Source organism: Tenrec ecaudatus, chromosome 3 (assembly GCF_050624435.1).
Source record: "Tenrec ecaudatus isolate mTenEca1 chromosome 3, mTenEca1.hap1, whole genome shotgun sequence".
Taxonomy (NCBI): domain Eukaryota; kingdom Metazoa; phylum Chordata; class Mammalia; order Afrosoricida; family Tenrecidae; genus Tenrec; species Tenrec ecaudatus.
In genome coordinates, this window is record NC_134532.1 from 119,551,681 (window position 1) to 119,569,765 (window position 18,085).

General features: G+C 37.6%; 1 protein-coding gene across 1 annotated transcript in view; it reads right to left on the reverse strand.

The window, feature by feature from the left end:
• The window catches only part of BANK1 (B cell scaffold protein with ankyrin repeats 1), a 345,748-nt gene that overhangs the window by 38,714 nt on the left and 288,949 nt on the right, over positions 1-18,085 (reverse strand). The window contains exon 10 of the mRNA XM_075543540.1: positions 14,101-14,169. Coding sequence (XP_075399655.1) covers positions 14,101-14,169 — 69 coding nt within the window. The remainder of the gene's footprint in view (positions 1-14,100; positions 14,170-18,085) is intronic.

Genomic DNA, 18,085 nt, shown 5'->3' on the forward strand with positions numbered 1-18,085 from the left:
GAGCTGTGTTTTGTATTGTGTTATGAGGATTAAAAGAGATCATGTGTCTAATATACTTAACATAGCGCCTGCCACGTTGTAGGCTAAATGAAATGGTAATGTTATAATGAGTACCAGATATTTTTGGAATACGCCTAATTGCTATAATTTTGGGAGAAGAGATCTCAACCAACTCCCAAACATGGTTATAGTTTAAGAAACATTTTAAAATTTTATTCATGAAATACTTAAATAACTTCTTGTCATTTTGTAGAGAGATCTTTTTATTACCCAAGTTGATTTTAAAGCATGTAATTAATTATATGCTGGGTACAATACATACATCAGATAGTCTTATTTCTCCCGTGTAACTGTTGCACCCACTAAAGGCTAACAACCTGAGGTAGTGATAGAAAAATGGCAGACCATGTGCTATATTCGGTGTTTTGTTTGTACAATATGATATATAAAGGTATACATGGACCTGCCTGCCTTAAGTGATAGCATGTGTTCACTGGATTGTCACAAACCTATCTTTCTTTCTAGTTACCAGGAAATTTACCATATGTCTGTTATCTGCTTGGCTATAGAACTCATTTGAGGTGGCACCCTCTCATCTAAATATATCCATTACCTCCAACACGCTTACTGTACTATCTCAGGAGGGAGAGGACAACAGTACCAGCACATCTTGCTACATTTTTGTGCAGAAACCGAGGCCTTTCGACTGTGGAAGCAGTTATCTCTAGGAAAGTGTTCCCACGGCAGAGACTGGCACAAACAACAACAAAAGTGCAGTCAGAGTGCTTCTTAGAGGCAAGGTGGCAAGATTTCATCTTGGAAATGTTGTCAGCAGGGACCAGTCCCTGGAGAAGGACATCATGCTTGCCTATGTAAAGGGGCAGCAAAAAAGAGGAAACCTCTCAACCAGATGGATTGACACAGTGGCTGCAAAAATGGGCTCAAACCTACGAGCGAAAGGGATGAAGGTGCAGACCCGGTCCGGGCTCCCCTCTTTTGGTCCCATGGTCGCATTGCGTCAGAACACAGACTGAAGGGCACCCAACCACAACCATGTGCCTGTTGCAGTCTTAGGTATGTGTAGGTTTAGATAGGGTCGCACAAGGTTGCCTATATTTAATAGCATCTTCCTCAATTCACTTTTCCAATTCTAACTATTAAGGTATAAGTAAAATGCCTGGAGTCATTGCGCTGAGAGAATAACAATGAAGTGAGGCAGTAGAAGTCATCAGTACCAAGTCCTGGAGTTAGTTGTTTTTACAAGTGGAACTATTTGACATATCATTTCACAATTTTTACTTTTTATGCCTACACTAAGGACTAAACTATTTTGCCTTCATAAATTACTATCAGGTAATATCAAGTTGACAAAAACAATGATTTAGGTGTGTCACTACTTTTGTCCGAAGGCTGACACGTCAAACCAAAATATGTAATTTCTAATCATTTGGTTGTGTTGGTAAGACTACTTGATTGCATCCCTATTTGATGAGGAATAGGACGTAACTTTCCTTTTCTCCCTAGTTTTCTATCCTCATTATTTTATTTTCTATAGAAAATACTACAGAGATCTATGAGTAGAACATACCGTATATACTCATGTATAAGCTGAGTTCTTCAGCACACTTTTAATGCAGTTTTGTGGTAAAATTAGGTGCCTCTGCTGATATTTGGGTTGGCTATACTTGAGCACATACGGTACTTTTAATCCAATCGCATTTGCCAGCCTGCTGTTTGACATCTTTGGGCAGCCTTTTGGACTCAGTTTGAAAAGCTTCAGGGAATTCTGTAGTTTCCCAATGTTTGAGATACTTGCGAATGAATTTTTCTCTAAAAGATCCTCCCCCTTGATGACGTACCGGTGAACGTCACATCAGAAATTTGTTGTCGTGAGTATATAAACCAAGAGATCAGATAAATATTTATTAAAATTCTTTCCATTCCTGGGTGACTGACTAAAATAATATCTTTAATGAAAATTTGAAAGCAAATAATTGGATTATTCAGGAACAGAAGATTTATGGTATCAAGGATTTATTAGATAATTGTGGTATCATGCTATGGACTGAGATTTACCTCCCCAAAATGTACGCTGTGGATTCTAACCTTTGTGGCTACAATCCCAGTTAGGCACAGGTTAGGTGTGTACGTTACTGGGCAGGGTCAGTGTAGAATGTATTTTGGGTCAATTCCTTAGAAACTATAAAAGAGGTAGATTGATGGGGCAAGAGAGATATCAAGCTTCATGGAGATCTCTGTGGAACCAAGAAATAAAAGCAGAGGCGACCAGGAGCTTCCTTCAGAATAGACGGACAGAAGAAAATCGTTCCCAAACATGGGACCTTGAATTTAAATTTCTAGGCAATGAAACTCTGAAAAAATACATTTTGGTGTATAAAACTTATCCTCTTATGGTATTTTTGTTAAAATAATACTAGATAACACAGACATAGTTATTGGAATAATAATAATAAAGATAGCAACAAAGTGGTTATTATATGATAAAACAAAGGCAGTATATAAAAGTTTATATATAAAACATTTTAGCTAGGCAAAAGTGGTACATGTGATTTAAAAAATATACTAGTTTTATTGTGATTATATCAGAAATAAATGACCTTATAGTAATAATATTCAACTTTCTGTAATAATACTATATTGTTTCCACAGTGAAAAATCACAACCTTGCTAATAAGTTTACTAATGGAATATATTCTATTCTAATCCATGCCACATGCACTATGCCACACAACACCACACCATACCACACCTCATGTAAATATCATATGATTCTGTAAGTTCACATAATGCCATACCACATGATATTGTACCAGCTTACCAAATTACTTTATGGGCAATTGAAAATTAATAATCAGCAATGAAACTTAAACAAGTAGAAACAAATATTTAAATTTGGTCTTATTTTGTTTGGTAGGGGATTGATGGATAGACAAATTTATAATTGTTCAATAGGCAACAAATTATGAATATGGCATAAGGCATGAGAGCAATTCATTCTGCTGGGCATGGGGTGGCCACATGAGCGGGTATGCTGTACATGAACTAATAGCACCAATTATCATTTAAACCTTGTCTATCTGTTGCTTCCTCTTGCCTTTATAAGACTGTTGTTTTCATAGTGAGATAAATGATATTTAATGTATCACACATGACAAACCAAGTGTCTTAATTCCCCCCCCCCCCCCAAGTAATTGGTCTTAAAGTCTTCTTATAGATTTGGACACATTCCTCCAAACTGTTGCATCTTTTCACAAATGGAAAAATTATTAAGATTTTGTTAAATTTATAGATTAAGAAATAATGGTGACTATTTAGTTTCTTCATCCAGAAAAATAGGGTCTCTCTGTTTTTAATGGATACTTATTCAATTGGAAGGCATATGAAATGACTTATTTTTTCATGATGTCTCATATTTAATATTGCTGGCATATTAAAAATAACTTTTTCTGTATTATACCTAGCCACTTCAAATAATTCTAAAAATATTATAATTCATTCTCTGGGCTTTCTAGGCATGTAAATAAGCATATGAAAATAAGGAAAATGCAATTTTATTTTTACCAATAGACTTTTCATTTTATGTTACTATGCGATTGTATTTGCTAGCTCTTCAAGGAAAAAGGCAAATGCCACTCCCAATGAAGGGTATCCTTATCTTATTCGACCCCTAATTGAACTAACCCCACTTTCGAACTATTATGACACCCCTTATCGTGCTGAGAAATCATCTTCATTCTCTGAGACTTAAGCTTTGTTTTGCACCACACCTAAATGTGTTACTTAGGATATGTCTTCCTGTCATATTTTACCATATTCTGCTCTCTCACCTAAAAAGTCTTTCCTCTATTTTGCTTCCATCTCATACTGACCGTCATCCCCATCTTTCTGCCCTGCACCTTTTCTGGTTTCAATTTTTGAGTTCACTCTTAGGTCAACATGCAATTGCTAACCTCTTGCGTAAATTACCAGCAGAAGCCTCTTTGACCATCAGTTTCTTCGCCACAAAGCTATACAGCAGGGACCCCTTTGCGCCCTCCCTCCTGGGAAGACTAGTTCTCAAAAGTACAGAGAATGACTCCCTGGAGTGAGGAGTGATTTAAAAAATGAACCTCTGTGTAATAGAGTGGGGGTCAGTGAATGAGAGAAGGATTATATATCTTCCCACCATTTTTCATGAAAAAAAGTGTTTTATTTCACAAACTGCAAGGGTGGACAACAGGCTTTAAATGTTTCAATCTCATTCTCCCTCTAACCTAGAAACTTACTCTTTTTGTGCCTTCCTTCATAGATATTTCTGGAGAAAGGCTACAATGTGAGCTGCTAAATTATCACCATTTTAGAGAAGAATTCAGTTATTACCAAGTTTTCCCAGATATGACATTAGCAAAAAACTCTGTGAGCAATATGGCAAATGGAAATATAAGATATACTAAAAAAGGGAACTGAGATTATTACTCTTTTATGGAATACAAATGACCACATTTTGACACTTCCCCCGCTTTTCTCTGTAATGTATACAGTATTGGCAAAGACAACCTGCTGAAAATACCTCTGAGACCAGCATTCACTTTTGCACATAAGGACAATGCTGTCCACATCTCCTCAGGTCTCCTGCTTACAGAACGCCTTATTATTTGACATTTATCAAATTTCTGAAGTACTGGGCACTTAGAAAACCCATAAAAGCCACATTCCTGCAGTATATCTTTCCCAGGAGCATCCATTGCTCCAACGACCAGCCGATAATGGTTTTGCAGTCTGGAGTGAAGAATTCGTTGTCAGGGACCAAATAAGGGTCTGCAGATGACATTTATGCACAAGGAAGGCTTACTCATCGCTCTTGAGTAGAATTCTTACTCCAAAGGAACCTGGAGGACGGAGTGCACTTCCCAGTAGGATTTCCCACACTGTATCTCTTTATGGAGGCCCACTGCTGCATCCTTTCCTTTGGAGAAGTTGGTGGGTTCAAACCCTGCCGTCTGGCTTACCAGTTGAGTGCTTAACCACTGTGTCATCCAGGACCTTGCTTATTGTACATACTGGAACAGTGGTCACTGTCACAAATACCATTGCTTTCTCTTCATCATTTGATTCTTTTCTTAACATATTAATTCCCCATGATTTATAGAATTATGTGGTTAAAGAAATAGAGTGGTATGTTAATAAGTATTGTTATAAAACCCATGTACTTGTGGGTTATAAATATAGTTACTCTATGAACACCCAAAGGAACCACTGCCCAGTCTGCCCTTTCTCACATTCTAGTCAAACTTGATCCTGTTATGGCCGCGACGGTGTGAATGCAGCTCACCAAGGTCTTCCTCTTTTGGGCTGACCCTTTACCAAGCATGATGTTTTTCTCCAAGGGGAGCTCACTCCTGAAAATAACTCCAAAGTATAGGAAACAAAGTCCTGCTTCCCCCAATTCTGAGGAGCATTCTGTCTGTACTTCATCTAGGACAGACTCTTTAGTTCTCTGGCTGTCCATACTACTGTCAATATTCCTCACCACCACCACAATCCAAACGCGCCAATTCTTCTCTGGTCTTCCCTATTCCCCGACCAACTTTCAAGTGCATATGAAGACATTGAGCACACCTTGTTTAGGGTTAAGCACACCTTTGTCCCCAAAGAGATATGTTTGCTTTTTATTTTATATTTTCATGTTTACTTTTTAATAGGGTAAAGAGGACTTGCACATCAGATTTTCATTTTTAACTGCGATTGACAGAACATTGATTGTGGCTACATGTTAAACAGAATCCTTGACAACTTTGATCTCTTTTTCCATTATTATGATGCTGTGTTTTGGGTCCATTCTAAGGGTTTTGGGTTTCTTTACATTGTGTTGGAATTCATAGTAAGGCTGTAATCTTTGATCTTCATTAGGATATGGCTCAAATCCTCCTGGTTGCAGCTATCAAACTTGTGTCGTCTGCATATCTGGGTTGTTAAGAGTCTTCCTCCGATCATGTGCCAGGTTCTTCATATAGCCCATCTTTGTGGGCTGTTTTATTGACATACAGATTGAATAAATATGATGTAATATTACAATCCCAATGCACATCTTTTCTAATTCTAAACCATAAAGAATTACCTGGTCCTGCTCAAATGACTGTGTACAGCGTCACAGGAGCATAATGAAGTTTTATGGAATTCTCATTCTTTGCAATGTTATCAATAGTTTGCACTGCATCACGCAATCAAATACCTTTGCACAGTTGAAAAACACAAGTAAACATTTTCCTGGAATTCCATGCTTTCTGCCAAGATTTATGTGATCTCAGTAATGATAGCTCTCATTTAATACCCTCTTTTGATTCTGGCTTGCGTCTCTTGTGTCCATGTATCACTACAACTTATTTTTGTCAATGATTTCCAGCAACATTTTACTCGCACGCCTCTCATTGCCATCAAGTCCATGCTGACTCATCGCGACAGGATAGACTCATAGAACAAGATCGACTTGGCCCATAAGGGAGCGCTGGTGGAACAGTGCCCTCTCGTGAAGTTGCCAACCACAGGATCAGCACTTTGAAACTACTAGCTGTTCTGTAGGAGAAAGACACAGCTTTCTACTCCAGCAGAGAGTTACCTGCATGAATTGCTTGCTAATTTCCATATTCTGTTAGGCCACCTTCCTCAGCTGGCCAGGTAACTGTCTTCCAGATTTCTTAGTTTAGGTTAGTAGGTGCTTCCAGTGCCGTACCCGTTTGCTGAAACATCTCAATCGGCAGTTATCAATTCTTGGAAACTTGCGCTTTGCTAATGCCTTCAGTGCGGCTTGCTGACGACATCAGTCTTGAACATTGTGCTAATTAAGGTTTTTGTCAACTGGTCTGGGCCCAGGCTTATCAGCTGCTTGGCTGTCGTTGTTGTTGTCATCCAGTCGGTTCCGACCCATAGCGACCTTAGGCACAACATACTAAAACGCTCTCATCCTGGGCCATCTTTATAATAGTTCTTGAGCTTCAGCCCATTCTTGCACCCACGGTATCTATCCATGTCCTTGAGGGCCTTCCTCTTTTTCACTGCTCCCCCTTCCCATTTGACCAAGCATGATACCTTTCTCTAGGGACTAGTTTCTCCTGACCACATGTCCAAAATATGTGACATGAAGTCTTCCTACTAGTCTCTGCATTCAGCCAAGATCCAACTGACCTCAGAAATGATATTCATGGTTTCATGTCTTCTTCTGAATCTAGCCTGAACAGCCTCTGGCAGTTCTCTGTAAATAGACTCCTATAACTTTTGTTGAATGATCTTCAGTAAAATTTTACTTGCATGTGACATCAAAAATGTTGTTCTATAACTTTAGCATACTGTTGGGTCACATTTCTTTGGAATGGATAGAGTCAGTTGGCTAAGTAGCTGTCTTCCAAATTTCCTGGCATAAATGAGTAAGTGATTCCAGTGCTTCATCAGCTTGTTGAAATGTTTTGATGGGTATCCCATCAATTCCTGGAGCCTTGATTTTGGCTAATGCTTTCAGTTCAGTTTGAACTTCTCACTTTAGCACCATTTGGTCTAGCTCATCTGCTACCTCCTGAAATGGTAGAATGTTAACTAGTTTGTTTTGGTTGTTAGGACCTTGTAGTCTCCCATGATGTGACCTTATAAAAGGTGTGGCCTGATTCTTATATTGAAACCATCTTACTTGTTTTTTTCCTAACTCTGAGTCCTGCATCTGATTTGTTGCTAGTTCTTTGGACTTGAGCTAGCAGCCTGCTGTATTGCCTGCTTATACTGGAAATCCTCTGAAACATGTCTACTTACTTTCCAACCCTGGATTCATTTACTTCTATATCCAGAAGCCTGTTGCCTGACCTGTAGATTATGGGACCATCAATTGCTGAAGCAATAACAATTAGAAGAAACTTCCAGTATGACATCTGATCCATGGACTTGGAAAGTGCCCACTTCTACCACTGTGTGAAATATTTCCATGCAATAATCCTCTACATATACATATATAAACTTTACTGGTTATACATCTATAAAGAACCTAACCTAAGATAATCATAGACTACTACTTGAATTGCTTGAATGTTGTATCACTCTGAGTTGTCATATATGTATAAAGAGAACTTTATATCAAAGAGTAATTATATATTAAGAAAAAATCCCAGCACAGTTCAGATCAAGTCCATAAATCTGATATTAACCCATATGTCCAATACCAGTCCATAAATTCCTCGTCAGACTCATGCAACACAAGCATTAGAAGATCAGAGGCCAGTGGGTGGAAAATCTCATGGATCCAGTGGCATTGGAAGCACCTCAGTGTTGGCATGGATCTCCACGTGACTCCTCCTGCTCCAGGGTTCTGGCTCCTTCAGCATAGCTCCATGTGGCTTGTCAATAGGAATGTCTCGCAGGAAGTGAGTGTATCTGGCCTCCAGTGAAGTCATCAAGCTGTGATCTGATTGACAGGCTAGACCCCACCCCTTCAAAGTTGAAAGGAGATTGCATAATGGCCACAAATGTCAGTGAATTATTTTTGACACCCTGGCTCTGTGCATTCTTTCGATATTGCATCATTTAATATTTTGCCTATAGAATCTTTCAACAGGTCAACTCAGGGTTTGAATTTTTTGTCAGTTCTTTCAGCTTGAGTTAGTTGGAATATGTTCTTCCCTTTCAGTTTTCTAATTCCCAGTTTGCAAAATTCAACATAACGCTTTACTTTGTCTTCCGAAGCTGCCTTTGAAATGATCAGATTTTCACTTAATCATTTCTTCCACGCACTTTAACTACTCTACCTAAAAGAGAAAGTTGCAGGGTTTCTTCTGAGGTCAACTCTTTTCCTTTATTTCCAGTCCTCTTAATGATCATTTGCTTTTTTCTCCATGTATTAAATTCCTTCTGTCATCCCATAACTCACTTGATCTTTGGTCACAAGTGTTTAAAAATCAACTCTGTTTTCACACACTAAATTCAAGGGTACGTTTGTGTGTTTTATGGGATAGTTTTAACTTTGTTCAACTTCATCTTGAAATTGCAGTTGAGTCATTAATGATCTGCTCCACAGTCCACCCCTGGCTTGGTTGAGTCTGATGATATTAGCCGAGTTTAGGCTGAGTTTATCCTTTTTCTCTTAGCAAAGATGTAGTCCATTTAATGTCTCTGTACTCAATATAGTGAGGTCTACATGTGTAGACACTGCATATGTTGTTGAAAAACGGTATTTTTCAAAGAATACATTTTGATTTTACAAACTTTTATCATGCAACCTACAGATTTATTTGTATCACCAAGACCATATTTTCCAAATACTGTCCCTCTTCTTTGTGTCCAGCTTTCACATTCAACCCCAGTACACCAATACAACTGGGTGACCTTTTATCAATTTCAAAATGAAGAAGTTGTTAGAATTCTTCAATGTCTTTATTATAACTGACTTTAGTGGTTGGTGCGTAATTTGTGTAATAGCTGTTTTAGCTGGTCTTCCTTATAAACATCTTATCAAAGAGAGCATTGAACTTCAAGACAGGTCGTGAAGTTATTTTTTTGATGATGAATGATGATGTCTTCCTCTTGAATTTGTTATTCTTGGCATAGTAAATCATTGTTTTTATTGTTAGGTACCCTTGGGTGGATTCTGAGCATAGCAAACATATGCACCAAAGACGACAACACTGCCCGCCTGGTCCTGAGACACCTTCGCAACCGTTCCTGCGCTTGAGTCCATTGTTGCACCGTCTCATGGAGGGCTTTCCTCTGTTGCCCGGCCCTCCACTTTATTAATCATGCTGTCCTTCGCCAGGGACTGCTCTCTTCTGAGAGCATTTCCAAAGTATGTGGGTCAAAGTCTTGTCATCTTTGCCTCTAAGCAGTATTCTATCTCTACTTCTTCCAAAACAGATTTGCTTGTCTTTTTGGAAGTCCATGCTACTTTCAATAATTTTCACCACCACTCTAATTCAAATACATGGACTCTTTTTAATTTTCCTTATTCAATGTGCACCTTTTACACCCATATGAGGCATTTGAAACTGCGATACTGAAGGCTGCAATCCTTGACCTTCATCAGCAAGTGCTTGAAGCCGTCCTCACTCTCAGCAAGCAAGGCTGTGTCATCTGCGTGTCGCAGTTGGTTAACAGGGCTTCCTCCGGTCCTGATGCCAAGTTGTTCTTCACATAGTCCAGCTTCTCTGACCATTTGCTAAATGTAAGGCTTAGATAAGCACATTTTACATGTTGTGCAAAGAATTCTTCTCGTCATCTGGAATTGGAGTCACGGAAACAGGCAGCATGATTATGGTGGATGCGCTCCTTCTTCAACTTCTTCCTCAGCCTTCACACAAATGGCTTTTCCTCTGAGAGCGGCCGCGGCCATCCCTCTTCCATGAGATCCATTACTTTTCTGTGTGTCTCAGACGACCCGTGGATGATTGCTCTAATCAAATTTCTGACCAACGATCAAGCTACAAACGGTTAACCTGCATTAGTTGTCATGTATTGTATCTGGATAAGATTATGTTAGCAAAATGATCATGATACTAGTGAGGATAGAAAGGAATCCTCAGTACAGAAAAGAGAAAATGATTTAACAGGTGTGGGAAACATGAACCGTTTATTATACAATTTTGTGATGGAGGACAAGTTAGTCAGATTTTTTTGACCTTGGTGTTTGTCCTTATGTTTGACCTTATATCTGTCCACTATATTTTGATTTAATTTATGTTCACCTAAAGATCTTCTAATTACTAATTTGAGGTTTTCAGAAGTTTTACTTATCAAGAGTCTAAAATAGAAGAATTCTATTAATTGAGAAGTAATATCTTCCTATTTTAGTTTTAATAGATTGAAATGGAAAGTTACAAATCAGTTATTTGTAAGGGAAGTTAACATGACTTAGAATAAAAAACTTGATCACTCCCTAGACAGTGATAAGATTATGTTCTCTGGTTTCAGAATTGGAGAAAGACCCTTGACTGCGAGGCTCTGTTTTGGGCGAGAGGCATGATGGTGGCAGTGGAGAGGGGGGCACATTCGATAAGTGGCATTGCTCTCTGGCACGTTCTCATTTCTAAAACAACTTGGGAAATTGATTCTATAATTATATTTTGATGGAAACTTTGCGTGTGATCCAAAGTCCTCAGCACTTTCATCCGCATTATTTTTCTTAAGATGTGAAAATTAAATTGAAGCAATCAATTGAGTTTCTATGAAGATGTGCCAATTAGCTTTTTTATGTTGCTCAGGAAAATTACTTGACGTAGCAATATTGTAACTTCCTGGCAATCTCTTGGAAGTTTTCAACCTAGGGCATTTGAAACATTTACACTTTTAGTAGGAAAAGAATTTAATATTCCTTTCTTTACAGTCTATTGTGGAAGAATTAAGTAATTTCTTTAGTGATCCATAGAAAGTATCTAAACCCTTTTTAAAATACTAGATTAAGAAGTTTATACTTCTCCGTCACTGATCTTTTTACTTGGTAGAGAAGAAAAATAACAAAGAAGCATTTATAAAATGTTTTTGGGATCAAAATTTTATAAATTGTTCGTTGTTGTTATTCTTCTCTACCAAGTCAAAAGATCAGTGACGGAGAAGTATAAACTTCTAAATCTAGTATACCATAAAATTCCAGAATGTTTGAAAATAGTTACTGAATAATCCTACTGTGCCCCAGCAGGAGGCCTGATGGTATAGTGAGTTATACAATACACTGCTAACCAAAAAGTTGAAGTTTGAACCCACCAGCCTCTCAGCTAGAGAGTGACAAAACTCTCTGCTTCGGTGAAAATTTACAGCCTGAGAAACCCGCAGGCACAGTTCCACTCTGTTCAACAGGACTGCTGTGAGGACGTCCCATGAACTGGATGGTCATAAATATCTGAAAAAGTTTACTGAAGTTATCTGAAAAAATGGTAACTGAAGTAAGCCTTATATTTCCAAGTTCTTCTGTTTTAAAATCTCTTTATTTTCTCATGTTAAATTTTGATTTCCCTCCAATTATAAGCATCAGAAATAGATATTTTAAAAACACTTAAGAAAGTTTAATATACCATTAAATCTGGAAAATATCACAATGCTCTCTTTTACTCTGCTGAGTTACCTATGCTCACATCTTTTAAAGGGACATAAGAAAATTGTTCAAAAGTCATTAATCAAGAACTTCATCAATAGTTGAATTTAAGTACACTAAGATAAAATAATTCTATGTAAGATTTGATTGACAATTTTAGTATCTTAGTCCCTAAAATCTTAAAAATCTAAAGAGAGTTGGTTTTGATTAAACAAATTAGAAAATAAAATATGGTGATATATTAATGTAAGAAAATATTTTGTAGTTAGTCCTTAGTTTTTTCTCACTATTAGCTCCTATTTTCAGTAGCTCCTATTTTCAGTTGGATAAATTTTCTATATTTATAACAAAAATATTTAGGATTTCATAGTTTAATATGTACTAGGGCTTTTCATTATACTAGTCTCCACAAAGCAGCCAGGACAACAATAGATAAACAAGTATTACTGAGATCTCTTCGTTACACTTGCTGCTTTTCGGTTTTTTCCATCTCTGTTGGTCGGTCCTCTATACATTTTCTCTTAATTCTAGGATAATTTAATTGAAAATTATATTTTGAAAATTTTGTAAGAAAAAAAATGCCTGAGAAATTTCCTTTCAAAGAGTTCAAATCATTTCCATCTCCTACATACAGTCCAAAATTCTGTGAGATATGTGCAGGAGTCCAGTAGGAATTATCTCAACTCTCTTGCTCAGATTTCTGTGTAACAATTCTGATCCTAATTTTTTTCTGACTCAACAGTTGTGAGGATGGCACAGGACCAAGCAGGGTTTCCTTCTGATTCACGGAGGTAGCTATGACTTCGAACCGTCTCGGTGGCACCTGAGAGCAGCAACAACTTAATTGAAGTTCAGTGCACTGCAATCTAGTCTATTTGAACTCATAGCAACCTTGTAGGACAAGGTAGAACTGTACCTGTGGGTGTCTGAGAAGATAACCCTTCACAGGAGTATCCACCAGACCAGCTGGTGATTTTGAACTACTGACCTTTCAGTTAGAAGCCTAATGCGTAGTCACCTAATTGCAAGAGGTGACAACACGGGTACTCTAAGGCATGCCACTTAATATTATGGATGAAATTATATTTTAGCATATACCTTTGTCTGTAAAATGATCCTTGGTAGCTTGTGAGCAGCAACTTTGTAGTTCTGCACTTAAAAGTTCAGTCGGTGGTAGATGTTGGCATGATCAATAACCAACCATGGCATAAAAATTAACTAACAGTATTTGCTAGCTGCTGTGATCTAATTTCTGGTTTTATATAGTGTATCAACAATTCACTTGAGACAATTTAAAGGTAATATAATTTTGGATTCAAGCTATTTCAAATGTAGGTTAAAAGATTTAAAAAAATATGTTCATTGATCCTCATAGTCAGCTAGTATTACCCCTAAATGCTGCCATTTCTTACATTGAAAACAAAACAAAAAACCAGTTTATACAAGTTATTAATATCAGAAAAAACCTAAAGTTTCAGAGAAATCTGGACACTGCCAATTTCTTGAAGAACAAGAAGTTATTCTCCTGTGTCATATCTTCCTGTCTATAGTTTTCAGCTTTTCTTTGCATGGCAAATAGTTTTTTCAAAAATGTTGCCTAAAGCCATGAAAGAAAGAGAGTTGTGTGAAATGTAAAGTCTGATTCAATTCAGTATAGAAGCTAGGAAACCCTATGGCACCCCTCTTTCAGAAACGGGGCAGGATACACTTCTGCGGCACCACCTAGTTGAAGTCCCCAAACTTCCACCTAAATGTCTATGAAACCGTCGTTTCTGAGGCATGCTTGAGAACTGGGTTTCCATGATCTTCCTCCAGCTCCAGCCAGACCATCAGCATCATTCTGACAGGGCTGCTTCCTAGCTTTGTTCATAAAGTACTATTCAGGAACCGATCTTATGAAAAATTGTATTTGGATGAGTCACAACTGGAAACTAGAACTAATCAAGCATACCTATTTATGTCTCTTCCAATATCATCGATTCTATATCCACAAAATTTCTTTAACTGCTTAGAGAGGATTAGCTAAATTAAAATTAGGTTAATACCTTGTTTTCTAGGAGGACCATGGGGCTTGTCACCATCAGACTGTCTTCTGGCTGTTTTTTGTTGGAACACTGTTAAAAAAACAAAACAAACAGAACCTATTATTTAATCAAGGTGAACATCCATAAAAATATGGTGGAAATCTTCAGGAAGACTACAGCGCAATACACAATTTAGCTTAATAACAGTCCTTGAATTGTATTATTTTTGAGTAAGAAGATTATTAAATTTACAATTTTCTCATTTGTGCCGCTTATCAGTCATTTCAAAAAGCCTTTACTTAGGATAGAGAAGTATAGTTCTGATTGAACACTTCATTAAATTACTTAAATAAAGATATGATTTAATCTTGGTATCCAGTAAAGATGAAAACTGCATTTTGTTAAAAGTGATAAATGTTTAAATCACATGAAAAATTGCACTTGCACAGAAAGTACTCATGTTAGATTTTTTTGGTGAGAAGCAAGAAAAATGACTGTTTCTTATTAAATAGATAAAAAGATTGTTTTATTTCACAGATATAATAATCTAAAATGCACTTCATCCTTGTAGCATCCAGCTAGGTTTCCAACTTATTAAAGTAGCTTATACAAATTACTCCACTATCTGAAAAGTTATTTGTTCTCATTATTTGTCCCATGAAGCATTGTGAAGAGTCAGCATTACTCACCCCATGCTACAGATGAAATATAAAATTGTTTAATATTTATCAAGTATCCACAAAGTTTCATACATATAGCTTCTGAAATTTGTTAATGAAAAGAAACTTTCTAACTTTACTTTGGAAATGAAAATCCCAGAGTTACATTATTTATTTGAATATGAATAATGGGATGTGGGAACTGAGAGTGGCATGAGAGATTTAGTCTGATCTCATCTGTTTATAGATGAAGTGATAGGCATAACTAAAAATTTAAAGGGCTAAACAATTTTGCAATGGCCCCAGAGTTATCAATATTAGAGATGTAATTTAGACACTCAAGCCTTGAACTTTTCTCTAGTGCTCGGTTCCTTTTAGCATTGCTACCTCTTCCTTTCCACGAGCACTCCCTCTGCATGAAAGAAGGAGGTATGAAGCAGAGGTAGAGGATGAAGGCAAGTCCCAGAGCATTTCCAATGTGGATGTCTCTTGTCCCTCTTATCATTCAGGATTTTCTGGATGATCTGAATGATGGCGAGGATCCAAATTGGTAGAAAAATCTTTTGGGTCACTGTGATTTCAAGTTCTTTAAACCAATGTCAGCCTAAATCGCAGGGATCTGGAATAACCAGGTTCTGCTCCCAATCTGGGTGCTCAAAGTCATCCAAATGATACTTTCTTGGCATAGTGGCTACACGTTGGGCAGCTAACCACAGGTCATCCCAAACCATCAGCCACTTCACAGACAAAGATGAGGCTGTCATTTTCTACTCCTGTGAAGAGTTGCAGTCTGGAAAACCCACAGGGACAGTTCTACACTGTCCTATAAGGTTATGGGTTGGAATCTACTCAATGGCAGTGAGTTTGGTTATTTTTGGAAACCAATATAACATCAGGATGTGTAAAAGTCGAAACAAAACAAAAGCCCATTGTCATCAAGTCCAATTCAACTCATACGTGGGTGTAATGGTTAAAGCACTTAGCTGTTAACCCAAAGGTGAGCAGTCACAATATACCCAGCACTCCACGGGAGAGAAATACGGCAGTCTACCTCGCTCAAGAGTATAAATGTGGAAACCCTATGGAACAGTTCTATCACAGGCATCTGTGTGAGTAATTCAGAATACAGCATTTGAACAAGAAGAAAAGGGTCTCAAATCCTATCACATCAGTAATTCCTTATTAAGCAGTCACCATGCTCAGATGTTTTCATTCTGTTTTCGACAAGAGACACATGTGTGTTTTAAGAGGATGATGTCTTAAGAGAAGGTAAAAACATGAAAGAACATTTGTAGTTGAAAGGAAGTTTTCTGCTTCAAGTGAATGTTTGGGAAGCTTTCTAATTATATTTTACTGGAAAGTTCTGAGTTTGTGGCTTACATTTGTCCCCAAATAAAATACATGGTGTGGTGATATATTTGGGGATATTGGAAAAACTTTTACAAGTGATGCTTGAGTTTTTCCCCAATTGGACAGTCCTAAAAGTCCTTTAAAAATGAAATATTTTTATCCTATTGCTTTTATCCTAATGCAATCAAGGTAAAAGCTGAGAATGACGTCAATGAAAACATTGTAGTCTGGCACCATTCATATGGGAAATAACCTGAACCCAAAGATTTATTCAGATAATTGTTTAGATAGGTTTTTAAAGAATTCTAATAAGTTTTGAAGCTACAGAGCATTCATCAATAAAACTTCCCCCCACAAAATATTTGTAATTCATTTGTTAAAAGTCACTTTACATCTTTTTTTTACTTAACTACTTAAAAAAAACCCCAACTCTCTGATGACATCAAATGTCCTGTGCATGTGTGAAATGGAGGCAATGTTAAATAAATACTTTTAGTTCTTAGACCGAGAAAGAAATTACAAGTCATATAGTCATTAAGCTTTCACTGGGTTCCATTCAACTTGTAGCACAGGTGTGTGATCATGAGTCAGACTATCTTCTACAGCACTGGCTATACATTAAAATGGCCTGGGATAGAAGTGGAGTGTTGGATGGGAGAGAAGGATGCTCTGAGTGGGATGATGATGAAGGTGTTGATTATAGTATTTTTTCCTCTGTTTTTTTTTCTTAGACCTAACCCTAGATAGTATTTTTAAGAAGCAGAATGTGCAGAAAGTCACACATATAGGCCAAAGTTCCATTCTACCTCCTTTTGGAATTCTACCTATTTTATCTCCACCTGCACGCATTACAACTATTTCCCCTTGCCACTTCTACATTATATGTAGAAGAATGTGGTGTCAGTATTGGAGGATGGCTTATTTAGCATCTGTGATATGCAGATGATACAACCTTGCTTTCTGAAAGTGAGGAGAACTTGAAGTTCGTGCTGATGAGGTCCAAGGATTGCAGCCTACAGAGTGGATTACTGAATGAGACTCAATGCAAAAGAAGACCCAACTCCTCAACACTGGACCAACAGGTAACATCATGATAAATGGAGAAAAGGTTGAAATTTTCAAGGACTTTGGCTTGCTTGGATCCATAATCAATGCTCATGGAAGCAGCAATCAAGGGGTCAAAAGGGAAAACATGTGTTAGAAAATGTACAACCAGAATACTCCTTAGGGCAGAGGTTCTCAACCTTCCTAATACCGTGATCCTTTCATACAGTTCCTCATGTTGTGGAGACCCCCAACCATAAAATTATTTTCATTGCTATTGTATAACTGTAATTTTGCAACTTATGAATCTGGTGGCCCCTGTGAAAGGGTTGTTCAACCCTCAAAGTGGTTGTGACCCAGAGGTTGAGAGCCACTGCTAAAGGCATGGGTGGCTAGATTTTGTGTCACATACTTTGGACATTTTTTGGGGGGATCCATGCTTGGCAAAGTAGAGGGGCATCAAAACAGAGAAAAACCCTCAAGCCGATGGATTGATAGAGAGGCTGCAGCGAGGGGCTGGAATGCAAGGACTCCTGTGAGCGCGGTGCAGGTCCAGGCAGCCTGTACTGCTGTTGTGCGTGTAGGGTCTATGTGAGCTAGACGTGACGGAATAACAGAACCTTACAGCACTTTCAGACAAGCCAGACTTCATATAAATACCCAATTAATGATTAGCTTATTGACAAATATCTATTTTCTCATCATGATTTAAAGTTGAGGTGATTTTTAACATAAGATAATCCTGGGACAAGACTTACCTTAAATTATTTCTTGAAGAAAGCACCAACCCATCAAAACTAAGCCATGTATAGTCTATCATGGAAACACACTTCAGAAAATAACACCTAGATATAACATTTAACAGTTCATTAATCTTTCTTTTTCGAATAGTTAATTTTGCCTGGAATATTTCAAATTGTTTCCACCAGTTAAAACTTTATTTAGAAGAGTTT